This window comes from Rattus rattus, chromosome 7 (genome assembly GCF_011064425.1).
Source record: "Rattus rattus isolate New Zealand chromosome 7, Rrattus_CSIRO_v1, whole genome shotgun sequence".
NCBI classification, from domain to species: Eukaryota; Metazoa; Chordata; class Mammalia; order Rodentia; family Muridae; genus Rattus; species Rattus rattus.
The window spans coordinates 65,964,388-65,986,679 of NC_046160.1; the positions used below are offsets into that span (position 1 = coordinate 65,964,388).

Genomic DNA, 22,292 nt, shown 5'->3' on the forward strand with positions numbered 1-22,292 from the left:
ATCTTAATACTCTATATGTGTGTATATGGATTATGTCCTATTTTAAAACGTTTTTATAACATTTTAATTTTTGTATGTATGCATGTGGGCGTATATATGGCATGCATATGTATAGAACTCAGAACACAACCCGCAGGAGGTAGTTCTCTCCTTCCACCATATGGGCCCCGAGAGTGACCTGGGATCAAATTGGGTGGCAAGAACCATACCCCACTGATCCATCTCTTACTTCTTATCATATTCGTCCTTTTACAGGAGGTTGAGTTGTTTTTGCTTAGTCCTTTTTAAACAATATTTTAATAGTTTTACCTGAAAAGTAGAAATTAATATTTTGTCTTTAATATTTTTATATGTGAGTATGAATGCCATAGCATATATGGGTGAATATCATATCAAAGGACAACTTTGCAGACTTGGTCCCTACTTTCTATCTTGTTGAGACAGGGTCTCTTGTTCTACTTCTCTGGTACTCAGGCTATCTGGCCTGTAAGCTTCTCGCTGAGTCCTTCTGTCTCTCCCACCCATCTCACAGTGTAAGTGCTCAGATTTACAGATGCATGCTACTGCATACAGCTTTTTACCTGGCTTCCAAGGAACCCACGCAGGTACCCATTAAATCCTCTCCCCAGCCCTGTTTTTTATTTAATAACATAACCTTGGTTGCTTTAAAAATATGTTTAGCTGTACAGTGTTTGTTCTTAGTTTTTTATCTAAAAATAACCTATGATAAAATTCTTGTATTGATATTTTAAATATGTTTATAATTTTTAAGGAGATTGATTTATTGAGTCAAGTTCTTTAGTCCAAGCTGCCTTTGAACTTGGATCTTTTCTCTTACCCTAGCTGCCACATGCTGGGATTTGTGAGCATGAGTCACCGTGCTAAGCTGGCTGTAGAATTATTTTATATTCATTTTTCCCATGTACACTCTTGTCAGTGAATTGTCTGACTTAGAGTGGGGATACAAAGGGAACAGCCAATGTAAGAGCATTATTGACATGTTAAAATAGCAAAGAAGTCATGTAGCTGGAAGGAATAAATCATGAAAATAGTGGAGAGTGAGGTCAAAAGGAAATGTATGTATATATAGGGATGGAATATATGATTTTGCAAGGCCATTAGTTGAGGATCTAACATTATTCTGGTTGCTTAGCCATATAGGGAATTGCAGTAGAAGCACTCATAGAAATCCAAATACATGATATGATGATAGCTTTGTAAACTCAAGTAGGTAACTATAAAGGAGGTTAGAAAAAAAATCACATGCATTTCTGTACATTTGCTTAGCAACTAGAAGGTGTGGGAGAAAAAGAGACATCAAGGATTATGTTGAAATGTTTTTCCTGGGGAGACATGAACAAATCCCAGATATGGCACAGAGAGTACCCCAAAGAAATGCTTCCACCCAATAGTAGCTTTGTGAGCTAATGAGCTTAATTGGGTTTACTTACAGGAACACAGATGGGGTAGGGAGTTACTTGTGGAAGCATAGGCAGCTACACCACCAGAATCCCCCTAAATCCCAGAAATGTTAGCTACTTACATATCCTGAAGGTGAGATGAGCTGTTTTGGGTTGATAAGTCCTTTGTAGGGCTGCCTTGTGGCCACTTCATAAGCCTACCCCTTCCACAAGAGAATGCTAATAGGGTCAATGTTACCGAAGTCTTTTGTGGGTAATCAAAGATAGATACCATGCCCAGAGGACAGAATTTCTCAACAGATGACTTCAATATGTTTAGCTTGAGCAACTTGAAATGATGGAATTACCAACCAATGACATATATAGATACAGTTTATTTTATGGAAAACATCAGGAATTTTGGACATGTTAAAAAGTCTTAGACTTTGGAATAAATTTATTTTATATTACCGTAAAGTTCAGAGAAAGGTGAATTGGAGTATTTAGATGGTATTACCAAGAGGGTGAGTTTAGATGGAGAAGATAATCAGTCATTCATACCATTATTACAGAGTACACTGAAAAGAAAGCCATGACACAAGATTGGAGTGGTCGAGAAGTCCCCTAAAAGGACTGTTGAGAGAAGTCGAGGAAAATGAGAACTGAAAACTAGCCAATTAGTATTAGATATTTAGATACATGGGGACAAATTTGACATGTGAGTGGCAGGAAAGTTGGCTTGTATGGATGATGTCTGCATAAAAAAAGTCTGCCCAGTATCTTAGAGCAGCAACTGATAAGGGTCTTTTTTAAAAGGACAAAAACCTGAGAGTAAACCCTGCTTCTATATAAAGAGCTACAGGCAGTGACTGAGAGCGAAAATCAGTCTTCCCCAGGGAAGAACCTCCTAATTGGTTATCTAATACTAAATGGTCAGCCCTAAAAATACACACATATGAACCAAACTAAAAAGACTCAGAAGGTTGTTAGTTATATATTCATTTGTGTATATATATATATATATGCATGTATATAACAGTAATAAAGAAAGAAGGGCCATGAATTTGAGAGTAGGGGACATGTTTCTAGAGAAGAAACTGGAGGGAGAACATGAAGAGAGGGAATGTAAATAGAGTACACATACATGATTTTTTTTTTTTTAAATTGCTACCAAACCCCATGTATTTGGGTATATGTAATAGGAGTATTTGGTAAAAAGGTAGAGCTCTGATGGTCCTTAATATTTTATTCTAGTGTTTTTGTCATAGTGAGTTCTTTAATTTTTGCTGCTGCCAAAAATTTGTCTAAGTTTCTTCATTACCTTATTCCTTATTTGATCATTATCTAAAAAGACAGTGTCTAAGAGATACAGATTTTCTTACTTTACAGTCTTTGAAAGCCTAGTTAACTGTCTTTGCTGGGCTTAAGTTTTTTTCAGTTTGTTGTTTATACGGTTTTAATATTATTTATTATATGTTGCTGGTATCATTGCAGTAAGTGGGAGAAGAAAACTTTCTCTTCTTGGTCCTATTCACACTGAGACTTTAAACTATCTGCTGTACACTTAATTGATGGCCTAGTTCACATTATTTGCAAATAGAATATTTGTTTTATTGTGAGTATGTTTTTGCAAACACAGATTTGCTTTTAAAATGGAAGCAGGATGGTAATGGCACACACCTTTAATCCCAGTATTCTGGAGACAGAGGCAGGCAGACCTCTGAGTTTGAGGCCAGCCTGGTCTACAGAGTCCCAGGAAAGCTAAGGCTACACAGAGAAACCCTGTCTCAGAAAACCAGATATAGATAAATAGGTAGGTAAATAGGAAGGCAAGCAGGCAGGATTGGACTATTGCAAATCAGATCTTGTTTTTCATTGGCACAGTTGTTTCTAATTGGAGAATCCATTTCTCACTAAATGTTTTTAAAAACTATAAAATATATTCTTGCTTTTAAAAAATTATGTTGAATTAGTATGAATTAATGGCTATATACAGATCAGTAGCTCTGGCAGAGAGATTTAATAGTATGTGGAGAGCTTAAAAATCCTCCATTTGTCAGGCATGTAAATCCTGGGAGGTAGAGGAAACATATTTTGAGAACAGCCCTGGGCAACAAAATGAAATCCTACAAACTCTTAAATTTTTGAAGAACTCCCTGGATTGATTCTGTTGGCTAAGAACTATAAATTATAGAACAATAACAACAAAGAATTGTATGCATTTTAACTCATTTGAAAGATATATCTGATCTAAAACTTTTCATCTTTCCTTTTTCTTTTTTAAAAACAGTTTCTCTACAAACTCTAGGTTGAATTCATTTTGTGACACCAGACTGACTTTGAACTAGCAGCAGTCCTGCCTTAGCCTCACAAGTGCTAAGGTCACAGCTGTATACCCATATGCCCTGCCCCAAGTTTGCAGCATGTAAACTTCTTTTGTGGCATCACTAGAAAAGTTACTGGTTACATAGGTTAACCTCCTCCCCATATAATGATATTAGAGCAAACCTGTATTAAATTGTGCCTTTTAGAGTTGGTTTAAAATGTCCTTCCTATAAGACTGCCTGTTTATTGTATTAGATTACTAACATCAAATCTGCTTAAATTTCAAAATTAACTTTTGGCCCTGCAGTATACCTTTGGGCTTGTGCTAGGTAATCTACCTTATTTTACTTCCATTTATTTGCTTGTAAGTTTATTAATTTGCTTGTATATTAAGTTTTTTCAAGACAGGGTCTCTGGATAACAGAGCCCTGAATATACTGGATTCACTTTGTAGAACCAGGCTGGCCTATGCCTCCTGAGTGCTGGTATTAAAGGTGTGCACCATCATACCTGGCCTGTTTCCTTTTATTAACCACCAAATTTAGTGAAATATTTAGGCATTCTAAGACAAAGTGAAGTCTTTTTTTTTTTTTCTCTCCTGTCCTCAATTGGGATTGCAAGTATTTCAGTCATCTCAGAGTTTAAATTGGTTTTGAAAGGCCAATAATAAAAGTAGTATTTCTTAAGAGTGAATTACAACAATTAAGGCTTAACTAGACAGTTGACTTTAAAAAAAAATTAATTATATGTATGTGTGTTTGTGTCCCATGTCTATTCATGCATATAGGTATATGCATATGAGTACAGGTATCTATGAAGGCCAGGTCCTTTGCAGGAGCAGTGTATTCTCTTAACCACTGAGTCATCTGTCCGGTTCCAGATATCTTTCTTACTCTTAAAAAAAATAATAACTTTTTGGTGTTGCAGACTAAGAACTCTTCACTTCTTCTTTTCTATTCATGCTATTAGACTCTAGGCATTAATGTTGATTAAGTTGCATGGTTTTTTGGCAATTCTCATTATTCCTATAAACAGACAAAAGTCAGTTTTGCTTCAGATTTTCTTTTCCATTCAAATTCTAATAGTTATTAGTTTGTAGCTTGAAAAACACCACACTTCTTCCAAGAAAAAAGAACTTAGCCACTTTACCTCTGTCTACCTTTTAAGTTACAGTCTCTTCTACTTCCTTGCACATAGCTGCTTTGGTGATGGTCATTTGGAGAATAAAATTATAGGCAAGTTAGATTTTGCTCCAGAACACTCTAGTGACTTGAAAATAGTCTGTACTTATAAGAGGTGCATAGCCTTTCTTACCAGAAAGTGGTAGTGACTGAGGATTTGAAAGTTAGATTTTTATGAGCTCTGGTAGTTTGCTGTGTGAAAGAACCTGAAATTGAAAGAACTAAAATATTCAAGATATCCAGCCTAGAGAATAAACCAAGGTTCCTGTAGAAAGAATGGGGAAAACGAGAGCTATTCGGGGCATAAGGTATGATGATGGTGTCTGTGCTTCCTCTCTTGCTGCTCCTTTCACTTTCCTCCTATTTGTATGTCAGCAACAGTACTAATGGACTAAATGAGTACGACTGTGTGCAGAGGGGAGGGGGGTATTACTAGTTTTTTGTTTTTTTGTTTTTTCTGGTTGTTCGGTTTGCTTTATCAGGGAGAATAAAAAATTGTAGATGAAGTTAGACTGAAAGAATCTGGGGTGTCAAGTACTCTAACTTTTTAAGTTTGAAAACTTCATCTTTCTGTCCTTCAGAGATCCCCAGCTGCAGAATCATTTGCAGAGATAACATCTAATCCAGAAAGGTTGATTTAGAATCCCCGGAATAGTTGCATTTCAGACAGTGTTTAGTATATTTTTGAGATGTTTACTTTCTAGTGAATACATTTTCTTTCTGATACTAGATTTTGAAAACTCTTGTTTAATTTTTCTTTTCTGAAGATGTTTTATATGTTTCTTTAGACAATTAAATGTCTAGATGTTAAAAATGTAAAGGAATAAATTGTAAAAACAAAATGTGAAAGAAGGCAGCTGGTGGTGACAATTAAAAGTTTATAGAGTCAGATAACTTCATTTATAATCAATCAAGAATAATTTGTTCTTACAAATAAAAGTTTATATAAAGCTACAATTTACCTCAAAGTTGATAGATCACATATAAAATGAGGAAGGACATTTGGTATTTTTGTTAGTCCTTTATGTTAACATTGAGAAATTTTTTCCCAATCTCTTATTAATTTTTCTAACTTCTAGACTTTCTTTCCAAAGAGATCATTTTCCTATAGTCAGCTTCCTGTCCCCCTCCCTGTCCATTTCTGTCTCCATTGTTCAGTTTTTATCTAGCAGAGTTTACCAGGGACAATATTAGGAGGCATTTGGATTGGATGTAGCTTTTAAATACTTCTTTTTGATCCAAAGTATTTATTTACATTGTTTGGTAATAATCTGGAGAAGATAAACATTAATAGTTTTAATTTGAATATGTTTTCTTGTAGCAGAAAAAGAAAACTAAGACCTTCAACCCACCAACACGTAGAAATTGGGAAAGTAATTACTTTGGGATGCCCCTCCAGGATCTGGTTACAGCTGAGAAGCCTATACCACTATTTGTTGAGAAATGTGTGGAATTTATTGAAGACACAGGTAGGCTAGAAGAATCAATACATGAGACTTGATATGTATTTTCATTTTTGCTATAATAATAGTTTGTTAAATGTGATATGTTAAACTGTATTTGTGCTTAGCATTCCCATTAGTGTCATCTTAGTCTCTCTGAGGTAGCTGTCTCATACTCAAACTTTTCATTGTTAATCCGTAGTGATTTTGAAGATCTTTTCTTGAACATAACTATGTTGAAAGCTAAGGTGTTAAACTTACTTAATTCTGGAATTTATAATAACTTTATCATATTAAGAGATTGCTACTATGATTTGAGTCAATAATTAAATACTTTTTACTATTTTAAACCTGATACTATTTATGTTATTTACTCTACACATGAATAATTTTCTTTAGAAGTTAAAGCCATAATTATACATTTGTAAATGGGAGTTCATTCTGTGTGGTGTTATGATTTATATTCAGCAGTTATAGCTTGATGTCATTTTATGTTGTTTGAATTATGTTTATAAGGAATGTGTATATACCTCACAGTTTGTAGTTATGGAACTTTCTCCTCTCAGGGATTCTCCTGTCTCTATCTACTTCCTGAGTTCTGGGATTAAAGGCATTTGCCAACATGCCTGGCTATTAAGCATATTTTAAAAGAACTCAAGTTAACCATGAGCCTGAGTGACTGGGTGAACTACAATTATAAAAAAAAAAAAATAAAAGCATAAGCTATATCAGTTAGTTTTAGCCTTATTTACTTGCAACACTTTTGGTTATATATAAGGATTGGGTTTTTTGTTGTTGTTTTGTTTTGTTTTTTAAAAACTACTATAGCCATTCATGTCTTACCTAAATAATCATGCTCAGTTTTGCTCATGGATGCCTTACCCTTTAGATGAGTTATCAGCTTACTTCTTTACATACTGGTATGTACTTGATGGGGAATGGTGACTTGTGGATTTACTAAGGGGTACAATATAGCAAAATACTGTTATTTACCAGCATAATATAAATTTATATAAATATATATATATATATAAAACCAGATATATATTCTTATAGTTAACACAGAGTCAACGTTTGATCTGCGCATTTAATCTTTCCTTCACCAAGCACTTAAGTGAGTTTTAGACTAATTTCTTGTTTGACTTTAAGACAGGGAAAACAAGATTTTTCTAATGTTAGCTCTCTGCTTTGGAGTTAATGATTTCTCATTTTCTATAGTAATATATTTAGGTCTTGTGAATCTGACTTATTTGTTGTTTGTTTCGGGAAGGAATTCCTTGTATCCTAGGCTGACCTTGAACTGTTAATACACATACTTCTAGTTACTTTGGTTCAGTTCACTAGCAAGTAAGACAAACTATAACTAGACTCTTCATATCCTACATCCACACATGACTCCAAGTTTTCTGTTTCTTTAAGATAAATGAACAGACTTGCATCAGGGCCTTGTACATGAGGATGTTCTGTATGAAGGAGATCACATCCTCGTAGATCTTCTGTCATCTCTGCAGAGTTCAGTTTTGATGAAAACCCTTCAGGCTGGATGGATGTTAATTTTATGACAAAGTTTGTCTGCATCTTGAGAGATAATCATAACATTTTTTAAACTCAGTTTCAAGTAATAAATTATATTGGTTGGTTTTCAAGTGAGCTAGCCTTGACTTCCTGAGGTAGATACCACTGGTTCTTAATGTTGATATGTTTTATATATTGCTGGATTAAATTTGCTAAAATGTTAAGGATGCAGATTATTGTTTGGTCTGATACATAGAATTATTTATTGTAGCAAGGAGATCTTACTCAACTCACTACGTATTAAAAGATATTTTCTGAATAACTTTCAGTTTCTTGCTATAGGAACTTGTCATAGATATGGACTATTCTACTGGTTTGTAGAGAATTTTCTGTACATGTATGAGGCTCTTGACTGTGCATCTCTACTTCTGGTGCTATGGCCCACAGATTAGGCATCAGTCTTTCTGACTTCTTATCTGTATCTGCTAGATTGTCACAGCTCTCAGGTTTCCACCTCCTTTCACTGAAGGAGGCACTAAATTGGAGCATTCAGATAGTTTATCTTTTCCATAGGGAAAAGCAGTTTTGAGCTGGGTATTTAGTACTTCTTATAAAATGTTGAGTTTTTTCCCCCTCTTTTTAACTGTTTGCTGTGGGAGGTCAATTTTCATGCAGTTAATCCTTCATGGTAGAAGTAATGTCTATATTAATGCAAATAGAATCACAGTAAAACATATTAAACAGTTTCAAAATGATTTGTACATGCTGCATCTATTGGATATGTGTCTGCAGAGCTTAGGAAAGTATTTTGGTAATTGTCAATATTTAAATATTAATGTAACTTTATCTTAGTAGGATTCAGGATCAACATTTAGAGTAAGAAGAAAAGTTCAAAATGTAGACAGATTATACAAAAGAAAGGCTCTAAAACTAGCAGAAGAAAATAAGGAATCATAATTATCAACATCAAATAACTTTTTATACAATATATTAAGGTAAAATTTATGAACTTAAAACTAACCATATTAAAATGTACAACCCAGGAATGTGTATTGCACTTAGTGTTGTAGGCCACTCCTCAACTTGTTCCAGAACACTTTTATAGCGCTAAAGAACACCTCATGCTTAAGAGTTTCCCACTTTCTTCAACTTACCAGTATGCTTTCTGTCCCACTAGATTTATTTATTTATTCTGGATATATTATTTAAGTTTAGGCATGTAATTATGGAGATTTTGTCTAGTTTCTTTGACTTGACTTATTTTTGCGATTCACCTGTGTTGTAGCATGTATCAATGAGATTCCCAGATTTTGTCTCCTTTATTTGGTAGACACATTCTGGTTGCTTCTACCTCTTGGCTATTGTGAATAGTCCTACTGTAATCATTCATATAGAAAGATTAGTTCAACTGTTTTCTATTATTTCAGTATGTTCCTAGAAGAATGGAATTGCTGTGTCATCTAGTAACTAATTTTGTTATGGTACTGTCAAACTATTTCCCATAGTGGATACTGTTCTCCATCTTACCAACAATGTATTAAAGGTCAATGCTGTTTACATCATTGCTAACTAATACTATTGTTCTGTTTGCTTTTGTGCCTTAATTATTACTATTATTTTTCTTTTAATATGGGTTACATTTTACCTAGATTATTTTGATAGTATTGCCATAGACTGTGTTATTTTTTAATTCACAAATGCTTGGTTTGATTTTTTTTTGTGTTTTGGATTTTTCTTTTCATTTATTTAACTACTGGATTTTTTGGTGAAATATTGCCATATACAGTGTTTTAAATTTTGATCCTGTAATTTGGCTGAATTTCATTAACTCTGTTTTTGGTATGTATTCTAGTAGGTATAGTTTTACTTCTTTATATTTTATATGGCTTTGTTTCTTTTTATTGAATTTCTAATGCATTGGTGAATCAGAGCACGAAAACAGTACCTTTGTTGTATTTCTTATCTGAGGGATAGACAGTTTTTTTATCATTGGGATATCAAGGTGGTTTTCTCATAAATAGTACTTACCCTGTTAAGGAAACTTTTCTGTGTTTCCTGAGGCTGCCATAAGACTTTTAGAAACTGCCTAGAATAAAGCTAGTTATTTTGTCAACTCTGAAGGCTAGAATTCTGAAATTACAACATCAGCAAGATTAATGCTCTGTCTGAAAATCTAGGTAGAATTCTTCTTTGCTCTTGACTTGTTATAATCCCTCATCTTACAGATGTGTCACTTCAGTCTTTGTCTTTGGCATTTTCACTGGGTGTGTGTTTTCTCTTTTTACTTATTTTAAAAATAATTCCTTTTATTTATTTCCTGTGTGTGTGTGTGTGTGTGTGTGTGTGTGTGTGTGTGTGTGTGTGTGCATATGCTCATGTGAAGGTCAGAGATGAGTTGAGGGAGTCAGTCCTCTCCATCCACTATGTGCCCGAGATGGAACTCAGGCTTGGCCTGAAGCATCTTAGCCACTGAACCATCTCACTGGTCTATTTTCTCTTTTGATGTTGGTATAAGTTACGTTGAGTTATTAAAAAGTCACCCAACTTCAGCTAATAGGACCTTATCTTGATTCATTATATGCAGTAATCAGAGTCATCTTTTGAGGTTTATGGGTTAGCCTTACATACTTTTCTATTGTTGTAATCCCCCCCCCAAAAAAAAATTAACTTAAGGAACACAGGTTTAGATTCCTCATGACAGAGATGGCATGACATGGTGGCAAAGTAGCATTTATGTCTTTTCTTACCTTTTGGAACTCTGAAAAACATAACAAGACTAACCAGGACTCATTCGTGGATCCTCCATTATTGGTTTTGGTATGCTTTTTGCTTCTTTAAAATAGCTTCTTATCTATGTCTATGATTTCATGCTTTTGTTTGTTTTATTTTGCATTTGTTTTTGTTTTGTTTATAGAATGTTTCTAAATTTATTTGTCTAATTTGTGATGAAATTCTAACTATTATTTACTGGAACTTTTTTTGTAGGGCTAACAGTCATTAAAGAACTATTTCATTTAGAATTCTATTCTTTAAATAGCCTCAACTCACTATCAGATAATTGTCAGACAAAAGTTGTAGTTACTGTCACTTGAATTTAACAGTGCAGGTGTAATGTTTTTCAGAGTTCCAAAAGGTAAGAAAAGACATAAATGCTACTTTGCCACCATGTCATGCCATCTCTGCCATGAGGAATCTAAACCTGTGTTCCATTACCTTTCTCCAAACTCCCATTAGTGACCCCTGCCCTGTCTTCCAACTTTTTATGTTTATTTTTATTGTTATTAAATAACTACCTAAGTCCAATTAGTGCTTCCCATATTGATGTGGGTTGGAACCAAATGCTGAGACACGAGACCAGAGCAAATCCCCAAATCAGAGTGACTTTCCTCTCACTTGCCATTAGCTATGTACGCAGCTGGGTGTAGGACTTTGGAGTCCCTCCCGCGTGCACACACCCATACCCTCCCCCCTTCCCGCGTGCTGGAATTCTGATTGGCTTGCTCATATGCAGTAAATACAGCTACGGCGAGTTGATGTATTCCGCATCCATGTCTAGGAGTCAGCTTTTCATAGCTCCTCTCCCCTCAACCCCCTTTCCCCCAATCTACCGACTCTTAAATTCTTCCTTCCTTCCTCTTGTACTGAGCCGTGGGTAGAGAAGGTTGGTGTGGATGAGCACTGGGTTACTTACACTCAGCATTTGACCAGCTATGAGTGTCTGTATTAACAAGTATGGGCTGCACACAGAAGCTTCTCTGACCAAAGTTGAGAGAAACACAGATCTCTTCCTTGGGTTCAAGACTTCCACCACCACAAGTTGTGGAACTCAGGGTCCCAGGTTGTTTTGTTTTGTTTTTAAGATAAAATGAAAATAATGTATATAATATATGCTTTGTGAATTTTTAAATTATTATATGTAATGGAAATAACAAGTGTTGGAAAACCATTGTTACTTTTAATGGAGATCAGTTAAAATGGCTTTTAATTTCTTTTTTCAAAAAGTAGGTATTCATTTTAGTTCAGGAAAGTTAAAAAAAAAAAAATTGCATGCACTCCTGGTCCTGTGGCATTAACAGAAGAAACTTGTATTTGATAAACTGGGAAAGCACCACCTTTGTATGTTACTCATGTAACATTTTTTTTTCTAGAACTGTCACATACTACTGCTAAGAATTCTTCCATTAATATTAACTTTGTCACTATTAGCTTTTAGTATATGAGAAATCTCACAGTGAAATTTCATTACTAATACCATTAAAAATAGGGCAAACATTTATTTCATTGTTCTGACATATAGAATAGATAGCCTCTTGAACTAGTAGCACATGAATTTTTAGCATAACACATTAGTAAGTATTTGATTAAGAAACATTAAATCCTGTTTTAAGTGAAAACATTTCTACACATTTGTTTCTTTTGCCTTTACTAAAGTACATTCTCCTTGCTTGAGTAATTTATAGTCATTACATTTATGATGCCTATTATGTATACCTGATTGATACCTGTGTATGGGCCAGGGCCATCCCATTTATAGAATTCCCTTCCAGATCTTTCTTTTTGTACTTTAATATGTTAATATATTCTGAGCTGCCTATTGAACATTTCTGGTTAAAATGAGATGGCTTGTACTTGTCAAAATTAAGATGTATTTCATCCATCTTCCTCAGAATACCTTCTGTTTCTACTTATTTGTAACAATAGCAGTTGCATTTTCCCAGTTGTCCAAGTTAAGGTGTCTTTTTAATCTGACTTAAAAAGAAAATACTGGATTACATAAGGCCATTTTCATACATGGACAACACATACTTGAGCAATTTTAACTCATTTCCCACCCCCTTTCCTTTCTTGTCCCTCTCTTGATCTGACTTCTCTATTGTGCCCATACTGTTAACAGGTAGTCCTGTTTTTGCTACTTTTATATCAGTTTTCTATATATCATATTAAAGTCTATTACATCACATTTGTATTATTCATTATCTAGTTTTTTTATTTTGATTCTTAAAATATTGTGTGTGGGGCCCATGTGTGATTTCACTTTAATTCCACCATTTGGGAGGGCACAGCTGGTGAATTTGAGACCAGCTTGGTTTACATAATGAGTTCAGGCCAACCAAGGCTCCATAGTAAAACCGTGTCTCAAAACAAAAACAAAACAAAAAACAAAAACAACAACAAAAAAAAAAACGTTTGCACATAGTACTGACGTTCTATACCCTAGTACTTGATGCTTTCCTTTTACTATGTATATATGTTTATGTGTGTATGTAATTTTCAGTCTGTATGTTGAACAGAAAAGAGAAAATGTTTTCTGAGTCAGAGTATTTTGTCACTCCAATTCCCTGCAAATGACTTCATTTTTCTTTGTGACTGAATACCGTTGTATACGTGTATGTACCACAGTTTCTGTATTTGTTCATCTAATGATAGATGTCTATTTCCTAGCTGTTGTCAGTAGTGCACCAATAAACAGGGGTGTGTGATGTTTCTGTGCAGTGTTAGTAGACTTTTGAGTATATAAGCAAGAGTAGTATAGATATGTCATATTTAGTTTTCTGAAAAACCTTCATATTGGTTTCCATAGTGGCTACTACACAAGTTTCATTCTCACCAGCAGTTTCATTCTTTCTCCCCACATGTCATCTATCCAACATAGGTGCTGAACTCAGGTTTTCTGCAAGAGCTTTAACAGCTAAGCCATCTCTCCAGACTCTCCACCTCTTAGAGGAAAGGGAGAGAGAGACTGGGCCAAGGCTGGCCTCACACTCACTCTATAGCTGAAGATAACACTCAACTTCCCATCCTCCTGCATCTACCTCTGAGTACTAGGTCTATGCATGTGTTACCCTACCTACCCCATTAAAGGAATCAACTCCAGGGTCTTGTGCATGCATGATAGGCAGAGTCATTTTGTGTTATTCCTTTTGTACTTGTGTGTGTGTGTGTGTGTGTGTGTGTGTGTGTGTGTGTGTGTGTGTGCGCGCGCGCGCGCTCAAGCAAAAAATGCCTTTACCCTCTGAGCCATCTTACTGGACCTTTATTTTTGCTTTGCTTTTAGGCATGGGACACATTCTAAGTTTGCTCCTTTTCCCCGTTAAGTGAAGCAAGGGATAAAACTCAGAGCATTGTATGTGCTGAGCAGGTTCTAACCACTGAGCTGTAACCTCAGTACAGCACACATCCTTTATTAAATATAACCCACTAAAGTGGAGGGTGGAATTACTTTTCTATATGGTTGGATTATTGATTAGTCATTGATTTCTCCTGATGAGTATTAAAGGTTTTCTTGTTCAGTGTTGAATATGATGAATTCTTCTTGGGAAATTTATTTTTCTTATGTGCTTATGATCAAGACTTCTCAATCTATAGTATTTAAGTATCCAGGCGGTACTGGCTTGGTGTTCTTGATATGCCTTAGTTTCAAATGTCCTTATTTATCAACTTTAAGAGATAGCTTTGCTAGATATAGGCATCTTTGTTGGCTATTACTTTTAGGACTAGAAATAAATTATGTCAGGATTTCTTGACTTTTAGGGCTGCTGATTTCTGATGTGTTTGACTCTGTGAATTGATGTTTTTGCTTTATTATTTCTCTGCTTACTATTTGCGATTGATTAGAGTTAGAGCAAGGTTCTCTGATTGTTTAGGATTCCAAGTGCCTTTTCTTTTTAAATACTAAATTCTTTTTCCAGATTTCACTAAGTAGACTATAGTGTTTAAGCTTTATACTTCAGAAGTCTTGGGCTTGGTCTGTTGATTATATTCTAAAGTTCTTAGATGTTAGTCGTATTTTTCTTTTATTAATACTTTATCATAGAAGGTGCTAAATTTGATCAGATTCTTTTTCTGTATGAATTAAGACACTAAGTTAGATTTTTCTCCTGCAGTCTATTACTACATTAATTAATTGATTTTTTTTGGGGGGGGTGGGTTGAATTTGTTATCCTTGAGTAAATCCTGATTGGTCTTGATGTATAATCATGATCTCCTGAGTTCACCTATTCTTCCTTCCTCAGCCTTTTAAGTAGCTGAATACCACAGTCACTTGATGAACCTTCCATCTCTTTACATTCAAATATTTGTGCCATTGATCCTGTGATAGTATCTTAGAGGCTGCATTTTTTTTCTTTTTAATCAATTAAGAGGAAAAAAGGAGAGTCTAAGTTAGCTTTTTAATTGTTACTAGGGGGTTATAACTATCATCTTAACTTTCTTGGTGTTTTTAGAGACAAGGTTTCATATTGTAGCTCTGGCTGTCCTAGAACTCACTATGTAGGCCACCTGCCTCTGCCTCCCAAGTGTTGGGATTAAAAGTATACACCACTACCCCTACACTGAGCAGCATATATTAAACTTTTTAATGGTCATGTTTTAATTCAGTTTAACTGTTTCAAACTATTTTTTGCCACAAATTATATCTTTGCAAATTGTGTGTCTGTTGATATAAATTGATGTATTTGTGGTATAGTAACCACAACAAAAAGAGAAATTATAAATCAAAGCTGAAATACTTATGGCTTATGACCTTAACTATATTTTTTTTGTTGTTTTATGTTTTGTTACTGTTATAACTTCAGTAGGTCCCCTTGATAGTTAATATTGTCAACTTGATTTAATCTGTATTCACCTAGGAGATGACGAAATTTCTGGATTACCCTAAATTGGATGGAAGCCATTCGTAGGCTAGAGAGGAGTAAAAAGAAAATGAGCTTTGCATTAGCTTCCAGCCCCTCCCCCACCTCCAACTTCCTAACATTAGATATAATGTATGTAGTCAGCTAGCTGCCTTCTGTTCCTGCTCACGTGACTTACTTATCTTGATGGACCTTAACCTCAAACTGTGAACCACAAGTAAAAATCATTTTCCTTAAGTTGTTTCTATTGGGTATTTTGTCATAGCAATAATAAAAGAACTAATATACTCCTTTCTCCAGTTCTCACATCTAAAAATATTTCTAGGCATTGCCAAGTAGTCCATAAAATGCAGTTCTCCCCTGAAAAAACCACTCCGTGCTGTGAAGCACCTTGAGGATGACAAGCACTAACACTACATCCACATGTGGCATTTCAATAGGGAAACTAGTTCTTTTATGTTCAACTAGTCTCTACCCAAATGATTGATGCTAATCACATCTGGTTGTGGATAAGTTTGTGTGTGTGTTCATATGTTCTACAGCTCACCTGTGTGTTGTGTGAATGTAGGGTCCCAAAGTTAATATCTAGTGTTGTCCTCAGTCACTCTCTTCTTATTGAAGTAGGGTCTTTCACTAAATCCAGACCTTGCCAATTCTATCTAATCTCTCTAGCCAGCATGCCCTAGAAATCCCAGTTCTGCTTCAAGAATGGTAGGTTATAGGTGGCTGCCAACTCCGATCCTCAGGATTGCAGTGCAAGCACTTTATCCATCGAGCCATCTCCCCAACCCCTGATTGTAGATTGCTAAGTATTTGCTTTTGGTTCTTTTAGAAAAGGGTACACTGATTTTACACGTACATTTGTATATGCATCTTGACAAATACCTGTCAAGATAAAATATCTTCATCACCTTTTTTGTCCTTTCCGGATTTTCTAGCCACCAGAAACAGTTGCTTTTGACAAATGTTTACCTGTATTTTAGGTAAGAATTCCTTGCTTTAGGATGTCATATAAGTTAAATATATTTTGTTTCTGGCTTCTTTCCTTCCTTCTTTTATTTTTACTTCTTTATTTTTTGAGACAGGCTTTTGCTATTGAACCCAGATTGGCCTTAACCTCATGATCATTCTGCCTCAGTTCCCCAAAGGCTATGATTATAGACATATACAACCACATAACCTGGTTTCTTTCACATAACCTGAGTATTTATGAGAGACTAATTCATGTTGGTTGTGTCAGTGATAACTCATAGTTTTATAGCTATGACTCTGTGCTCATAATTTTTCTGAGAGTAAATTTTTGTTCATTTTATCTTCACAGATTTCTGAGAGTTGAAAATTTTCCCCAGTATAATACTTTGTAAAGCATGAAATACTTTTAACCAGGCAAATGGAAAAATATAGTGCGTTGTCCTGTGCAAAGGTCCTGACATATTACTTCAGGAATGATACTAGACATCAATTTTCTAATATTTCTATAAACTGTAGTCACAGTTTGACTAGTCGCTAAAGTTGTAGAAGTATGCATCTTCTTCAGTACAGATATATGTGTTTATAAAATATGTTTTAATTTCTTAGGATTATGTACCGAAGGACTATACCGTGTTAGTGGAAATAAAACGGATCAAGACAACATTCAAAAGCAGTTTGATCAAGGTAATATAATTGCAAAATAAAATTATTGTCTTTCTGTTTTCTGTGTTAGAATTCTGCAGTAGCAAAGTTGCTGTTTTTATTTAAAACTTACAGAAATGGATATGGAGAGGAAAGCATTTAAAAGTGTGATTAGAAATATTAAATATATAGTAATTGCCACAGTAAAAAGTATAGAACTGGTAAGGGTCTGTCTAAGCACAAACAAGAAATACTAAGCCTAGCATGGTTGGTGCATAACGTTATTCCCAGCACTGAGGAGGCAGAGGCAGGAGGATCTCTATGAGTTTCATGACAGCTAAGGCTGCATAATTGTATTTTAAGAGGGGAAGGAGATGGGGAGGGGGCAGCAAATGTTGATTCTTTTAGTCTTCTTAGGAAGGTTGATACTAGGCAAATATAAGAGAAAGTGGGAAATAATCAAACTTAAAATGCGTTTTAGAATAAAATATTTGAGACAGTTGAAACAGTTGTGTAAAGAAAGTTCAGTATTCTATCTATATTTTGATGTGTGAAGGCTTGAAGACAAGAAAGGGATCCAGGTAAAGCAAATATTTTGAGGTAAGCTTTGATATAATATGGTCTATATACTGTTTTTTATCCTATTTTATATTTTTAATCCAATAACCTATCTTAAAACAATAACAGAATCTATAAAACCAGTGGCAGAATTACAAAGGCAGTAAGTTTACATATGATGGATTAGTAATTATTATATAAAAAACAGTACTATGTAAAAGTGCTTTTTTAATGTCATAGAATAATCTTTAGGAGCAAATTCAAAAGTGAGTGAACTCAATGTGTGAACAAAGATAAAACTAAAAAATGAAAATTAATAGAGGGAAGTAAGTGAATATTTTTATAGCCTTTGACTGGAAAAGACCTAAATTTGCTAAGGAACCTAGGAAGCATAAATGAGTATCAATCAAGGCTACCTAAAAAATGTAAAAATGTTCCATGAGAGCATAAAAACAAAATCTTCAAGAAAGTATGGACTTACCATACAGATTAAACTATTAGTATATATTTGAAAATATACTCAGTTCCTTACAATGACAGACTTCTATTTTAAGATTGTATTTATTATCAGTGAGAAAGATTGTTGGTAATGTAGGCAAACACAATTTGTATACCTGCTGTGGGTACATTTTGAGAGGGAGTTTGTGAGTGTTAAAATTCAAATTTCTTTGTTTTGGAAATTCTACTTCAAGGAATTTGCATTCCAAAAGCCTTTGCATGAGCTTGTTAAAGGTACTTGTTGCACTATTTATAATTTTAAAGGGAGGAGGGGAACACTCATGTGTCTATGAATGTTGACTATTGTGATGAGGTATGTTTGTTAAAATGGCAAAACGTCACTTACTGAGTGGTGTATACATGTGTTAAAAAAAAGTATGCCATGTTGCCAAAAATACTCTGTATTTTTAAGAAATATCAGAAAAAACTGTGTTTTATAATATGCAGTTCTTACAATTCCACTTTCAGTGAGGAAGACAGAGTAATAGTTGGGGCTCTTAAATTCAATTTAGTGGTTTTATTTTTTTAATCTTGCCACTTAACTGTCTGCTTCAGGCAAGTTAATCTTTCTAGATCTCATTTTTTTATCACACAGTAGAGATGAAAGAATAAATATGAGGCTAATGCGATAATGCTTAACCAGTAAGAAGTGTAAATTGGTCATGTTTTCTTTAAGTGATCATAAAAAAGCTCAAATGAAGCATGCTATAAATTACAAGTAATGATTGTCTATACGTCTTAGGGATTTGACTTGTTAATATCAAATAAACCTTATGATATACCTTTAGTATGTTCTTTCTTGTTCTTTAAATTAGCCCTTTACTGATAAGATAATTATTTAACCTATTCATTTAAAACATTACAAAGTAGAATTTTAAGGTCCAAGTTAGAGTCGAGATTCATAATCTCTATTGTTTGTTTGTTTTGTTATGGTCTTTTAAATAATCTGTGTATAAACAGGAAACTAGAAAAGCAGTATTAAAATTCTTTAATGCACTATATGCTGGTGTGTACGATACGGAGTTTGTTGATAAAATACTTTCTGCATGGGGTTGCCTCTTCCTGATCTTTGTAGTTTGCTGGCCTGTGAGGAAGGTAATTAATGAAAAATGTCTTTTGGTAGAAAGTACCCGTTCAGTTTACCATTAACCAGTAATAAGTTAAAATTTCATTCTCTCAATTAAGTTTTGATTTTTGTCTTATAGATCATAATATCAATCTAGCATCAATGGAAGTGACAGTAAATGCTGTAGCTGGAGCTCTCAAAGCTTTCTTTGCTGATCTGCCAGATCCTTTGATTCCATACTCACTCCACCCAGAGCTATTGGAAGCAGCAAGTAAGCATAAACTTTTTTTTTTTTTTGCCAGAGCGAGGGGTGAGGAAGAGTGATGATGGTGTTTTAAATATTGCTTGCCGGTTGGGGATTTAGCTCAGTGGTAGAGCACTTGCCTAGCAAGCACAAGGCCCTAGGTTCAGTCCCCAGCTCCGGGGGGGAAAAAAAAAAAAGGGTCTCATTTCACTTTAAATATTGCTTGCCAGAATCATCTATCTATGCACTAGAATTTATAGTTAGAAATTCATTTTATTAGAAATTATGTCTTTAAGGTATCCACCAAATTTAAAATAGAATCAGGGTCCCCATGAATGACCTTAGGGATTTTGTTTTTAGCTACTCTCACAGATAATGAGGGGCAGAGGGGGTGTGCACTGAGACCAGAAGAGGGTGCTGGGTGTCCTCTTTTATTACTGTCCACCTTGTTCCAAGACAGGTCTGCTCTCCCTCTCCTTGTCTCTCTCTCTCTCTCCTTCACACTCCTACCATGGTACTGGTTGGCAGCCAGTAAGCACTAGGATCCTCCTGTCTCTTGCTCTTTTCCTCAGTCCTAGGGTTACAAGGAGCTATCCTTGCTCTAGCATTTTACATGGGTGGTGGAGTCTGAACTTAGGTCTTCATGCTTGCTTGCTAGATAATTTAAATTTGCCTAGATGAGAATTTTTTAAATTATTAAGTAATTTAGGGTGTGGGGAAGTATGGCAGAAAGATACAGTACTTCAAAGTGTATTCCTAGTTTGACATCAGTCACTCAATACTTCTAGCATACACATATTATCTATCTAGAAAATGGAATCTAAAGTATTTTGGCATCAAGAAACCTAGTTCTTAATTTGCATTGGTGGATAAAATTAATGTAATTTCTAGGTTTTTCCTTTTAATATGTCTTCAAGTTCTTTTAAATGAGATTACTTTTATTTTAAAAGTTCTCAGGTTTTGTTTTGTTTTGTTTTTAATTAAAATACAGTTTTAAGCCAGCAAGATGTCCCCATAGGTAAAGGTACGTGCCACCATGCCTGACAGTCTTTGAGTTCAAGCCCCAAACGCACATGGTAAAAGGAGAGACAGCTCCAACCAGTCATCCTGTGACCTCTATTACACACACTGTGGCACATGCCTTTCACCTCTCCCACCTCTACACACAAAAACTAGTGAAGTGTATAAAGGAAAAATAAACTTTAAAAGGGGGCTAGAGAAATGGCTCAGCAGTTAAGAGCACTCACTCCCTGCTCCTGTGGAGACCTGAGTTTGGTTTCCGGCTCCTCTGCCAGTCAGCTCACAGCTGCTGTAACTCCGGTTCCAGGTGGTCCACCACCCTCTGTGCTTCTAGGGGACCCACACTTGTGTAACACACCCCTCCCTACAAAGACATACACACAAATTACAGAAAATAAAGATAAAATCTCTTTTTTAAAAGTTAACAATTTTTTAAAACTTGTCACAATATACATATTCTCATCTGTTATTTCTTGGTCACAAACCTGTGAATCTTTACTACTTGATAGCTCGACCATGATGTGAAGGCAAGAGAACAGAAAATCAGTCTCTTTATTTCTCATTCGTTGCAATACTGTATTCTAGTTGTCCTGTTTTATAAATTGCATAAACTTGTAAAATAACTATATTAAATGTGTATGCTACCTGTAAAGGAAATACTTTGGTAGAGGATATTACAGGTAAATAAACTGGACAACTGGCTTCGGGGATATATTGTGACTTCACTGGTTTTGGAAGTCTTTTAACTTTTATGAGAAGAAAAACTTGACACATTAAAATAAAAAAATTTATGTTTCAGAATATCTTGGAAGATACCCATTATTCATTTATTACATGTTGTCTGTAACTGACTGCTTTTGTTGTTCAGCTGTAGGACTGAGTAGTTGTGCCCTTAAAGCCTGAAATTCTTACCATCTGTAGCAGGAATCTTAAAGAGATTAACATCCTTATAAATAATTAAGTAATTTTAAATAAATTTCTAGTTATATATAAATATAATATACTTCAGACAGTCTTAATTTTTATAGTACATATTAACTGGATATTTGTATCAGATATTTGAAAGTTTATTAATTTTACCCCAAAATATTTCTCTTACAGAAATCCCAGATAAAACAGAACGCCTTCATGCCTTGAAAGAAATTGTTAAGAAATTTCATCCTGTAAACTATGATGTATTCAGATATGTGATAACACATCTAAACAGGTACTTGCAAGTAAAATGCTCTTGGTGTTTCAAACCTGTGACCTCTGTAAGCTGGGTAATTGTAACTTCTGTTAAAGGGAATGCAGACTGAGCACACAGTTGTATTTGGGTTCTTTGTAATAACTGTCTACATGATCTAATATATATATATATGTACAGACATATATATATATATTACTATTTTCAACATATGATCAGTGTTTGTTTCTGTGTTTGTTTAGTTGTTGTGCTAGGAATTAAACCCAGGGCTTTCCATATGCTAGGCAAGCACTCGACCACCGTCCTATATACTCAGCCCAACAATGTAATTTTTTTCACAATTTTTCTTTAGTAGTTCTCTTGTGTACAGTCTTAGAATTTTAGCTGGAAAATGACAATAGCCAAATAAACTAAATCAACCTATTTGGAGTTGGAGAAATTGAGGTTTAATGAGGGAAATCATAAGTAGAATGTAACTCTGGCGTGGTTCACTTCACCCTGTCTACTATAATGTGTTGTGTATTTTGTGTATTTTATAGGGGGAAGTTTTATCACAAACTGTCTTGTTACCAAAAACAGGAAACTAATTCCTGTATTCATAACTCTATAGAT

At 34.7% G+C, this 22,292-nt stretch overlaps 1 protein-coding gene across 1 annotated transcript in view; it reads left to right on the forward strand.

Annotated features, from left to right (window-relative positions):
- The window catches only part of Arhgap5 (Rho GTPase activating protein 5), a 59,677-nt gene that overhangs the window by 32,847 nt on the left and 4,538 nt on the right, over positions 1 to 22,292 (forward strand). Inside the window, exons 3-6 of the mRNA XM_032907723.1 lie at positions 6,228 to 6,375; positions 17,073 to 17,150; positions 19,370 to 19,501; positions 21,596 to 21,701. Coding sequence (XP_032763614.1) covers positions 6,228 to 6,375; positions 17,073 to 17,150; positions 19,370 to 19,501; positions 21,596 to 21,701 — 464 coding nt within the window. The remainder of the gene's footprint in view (positions 1 to 6,227; positions 6,376 to 17,072; positions 17,151 to 19,369; positions 19,502 to 21,595; positions 21,702 to 22,292) is intronic.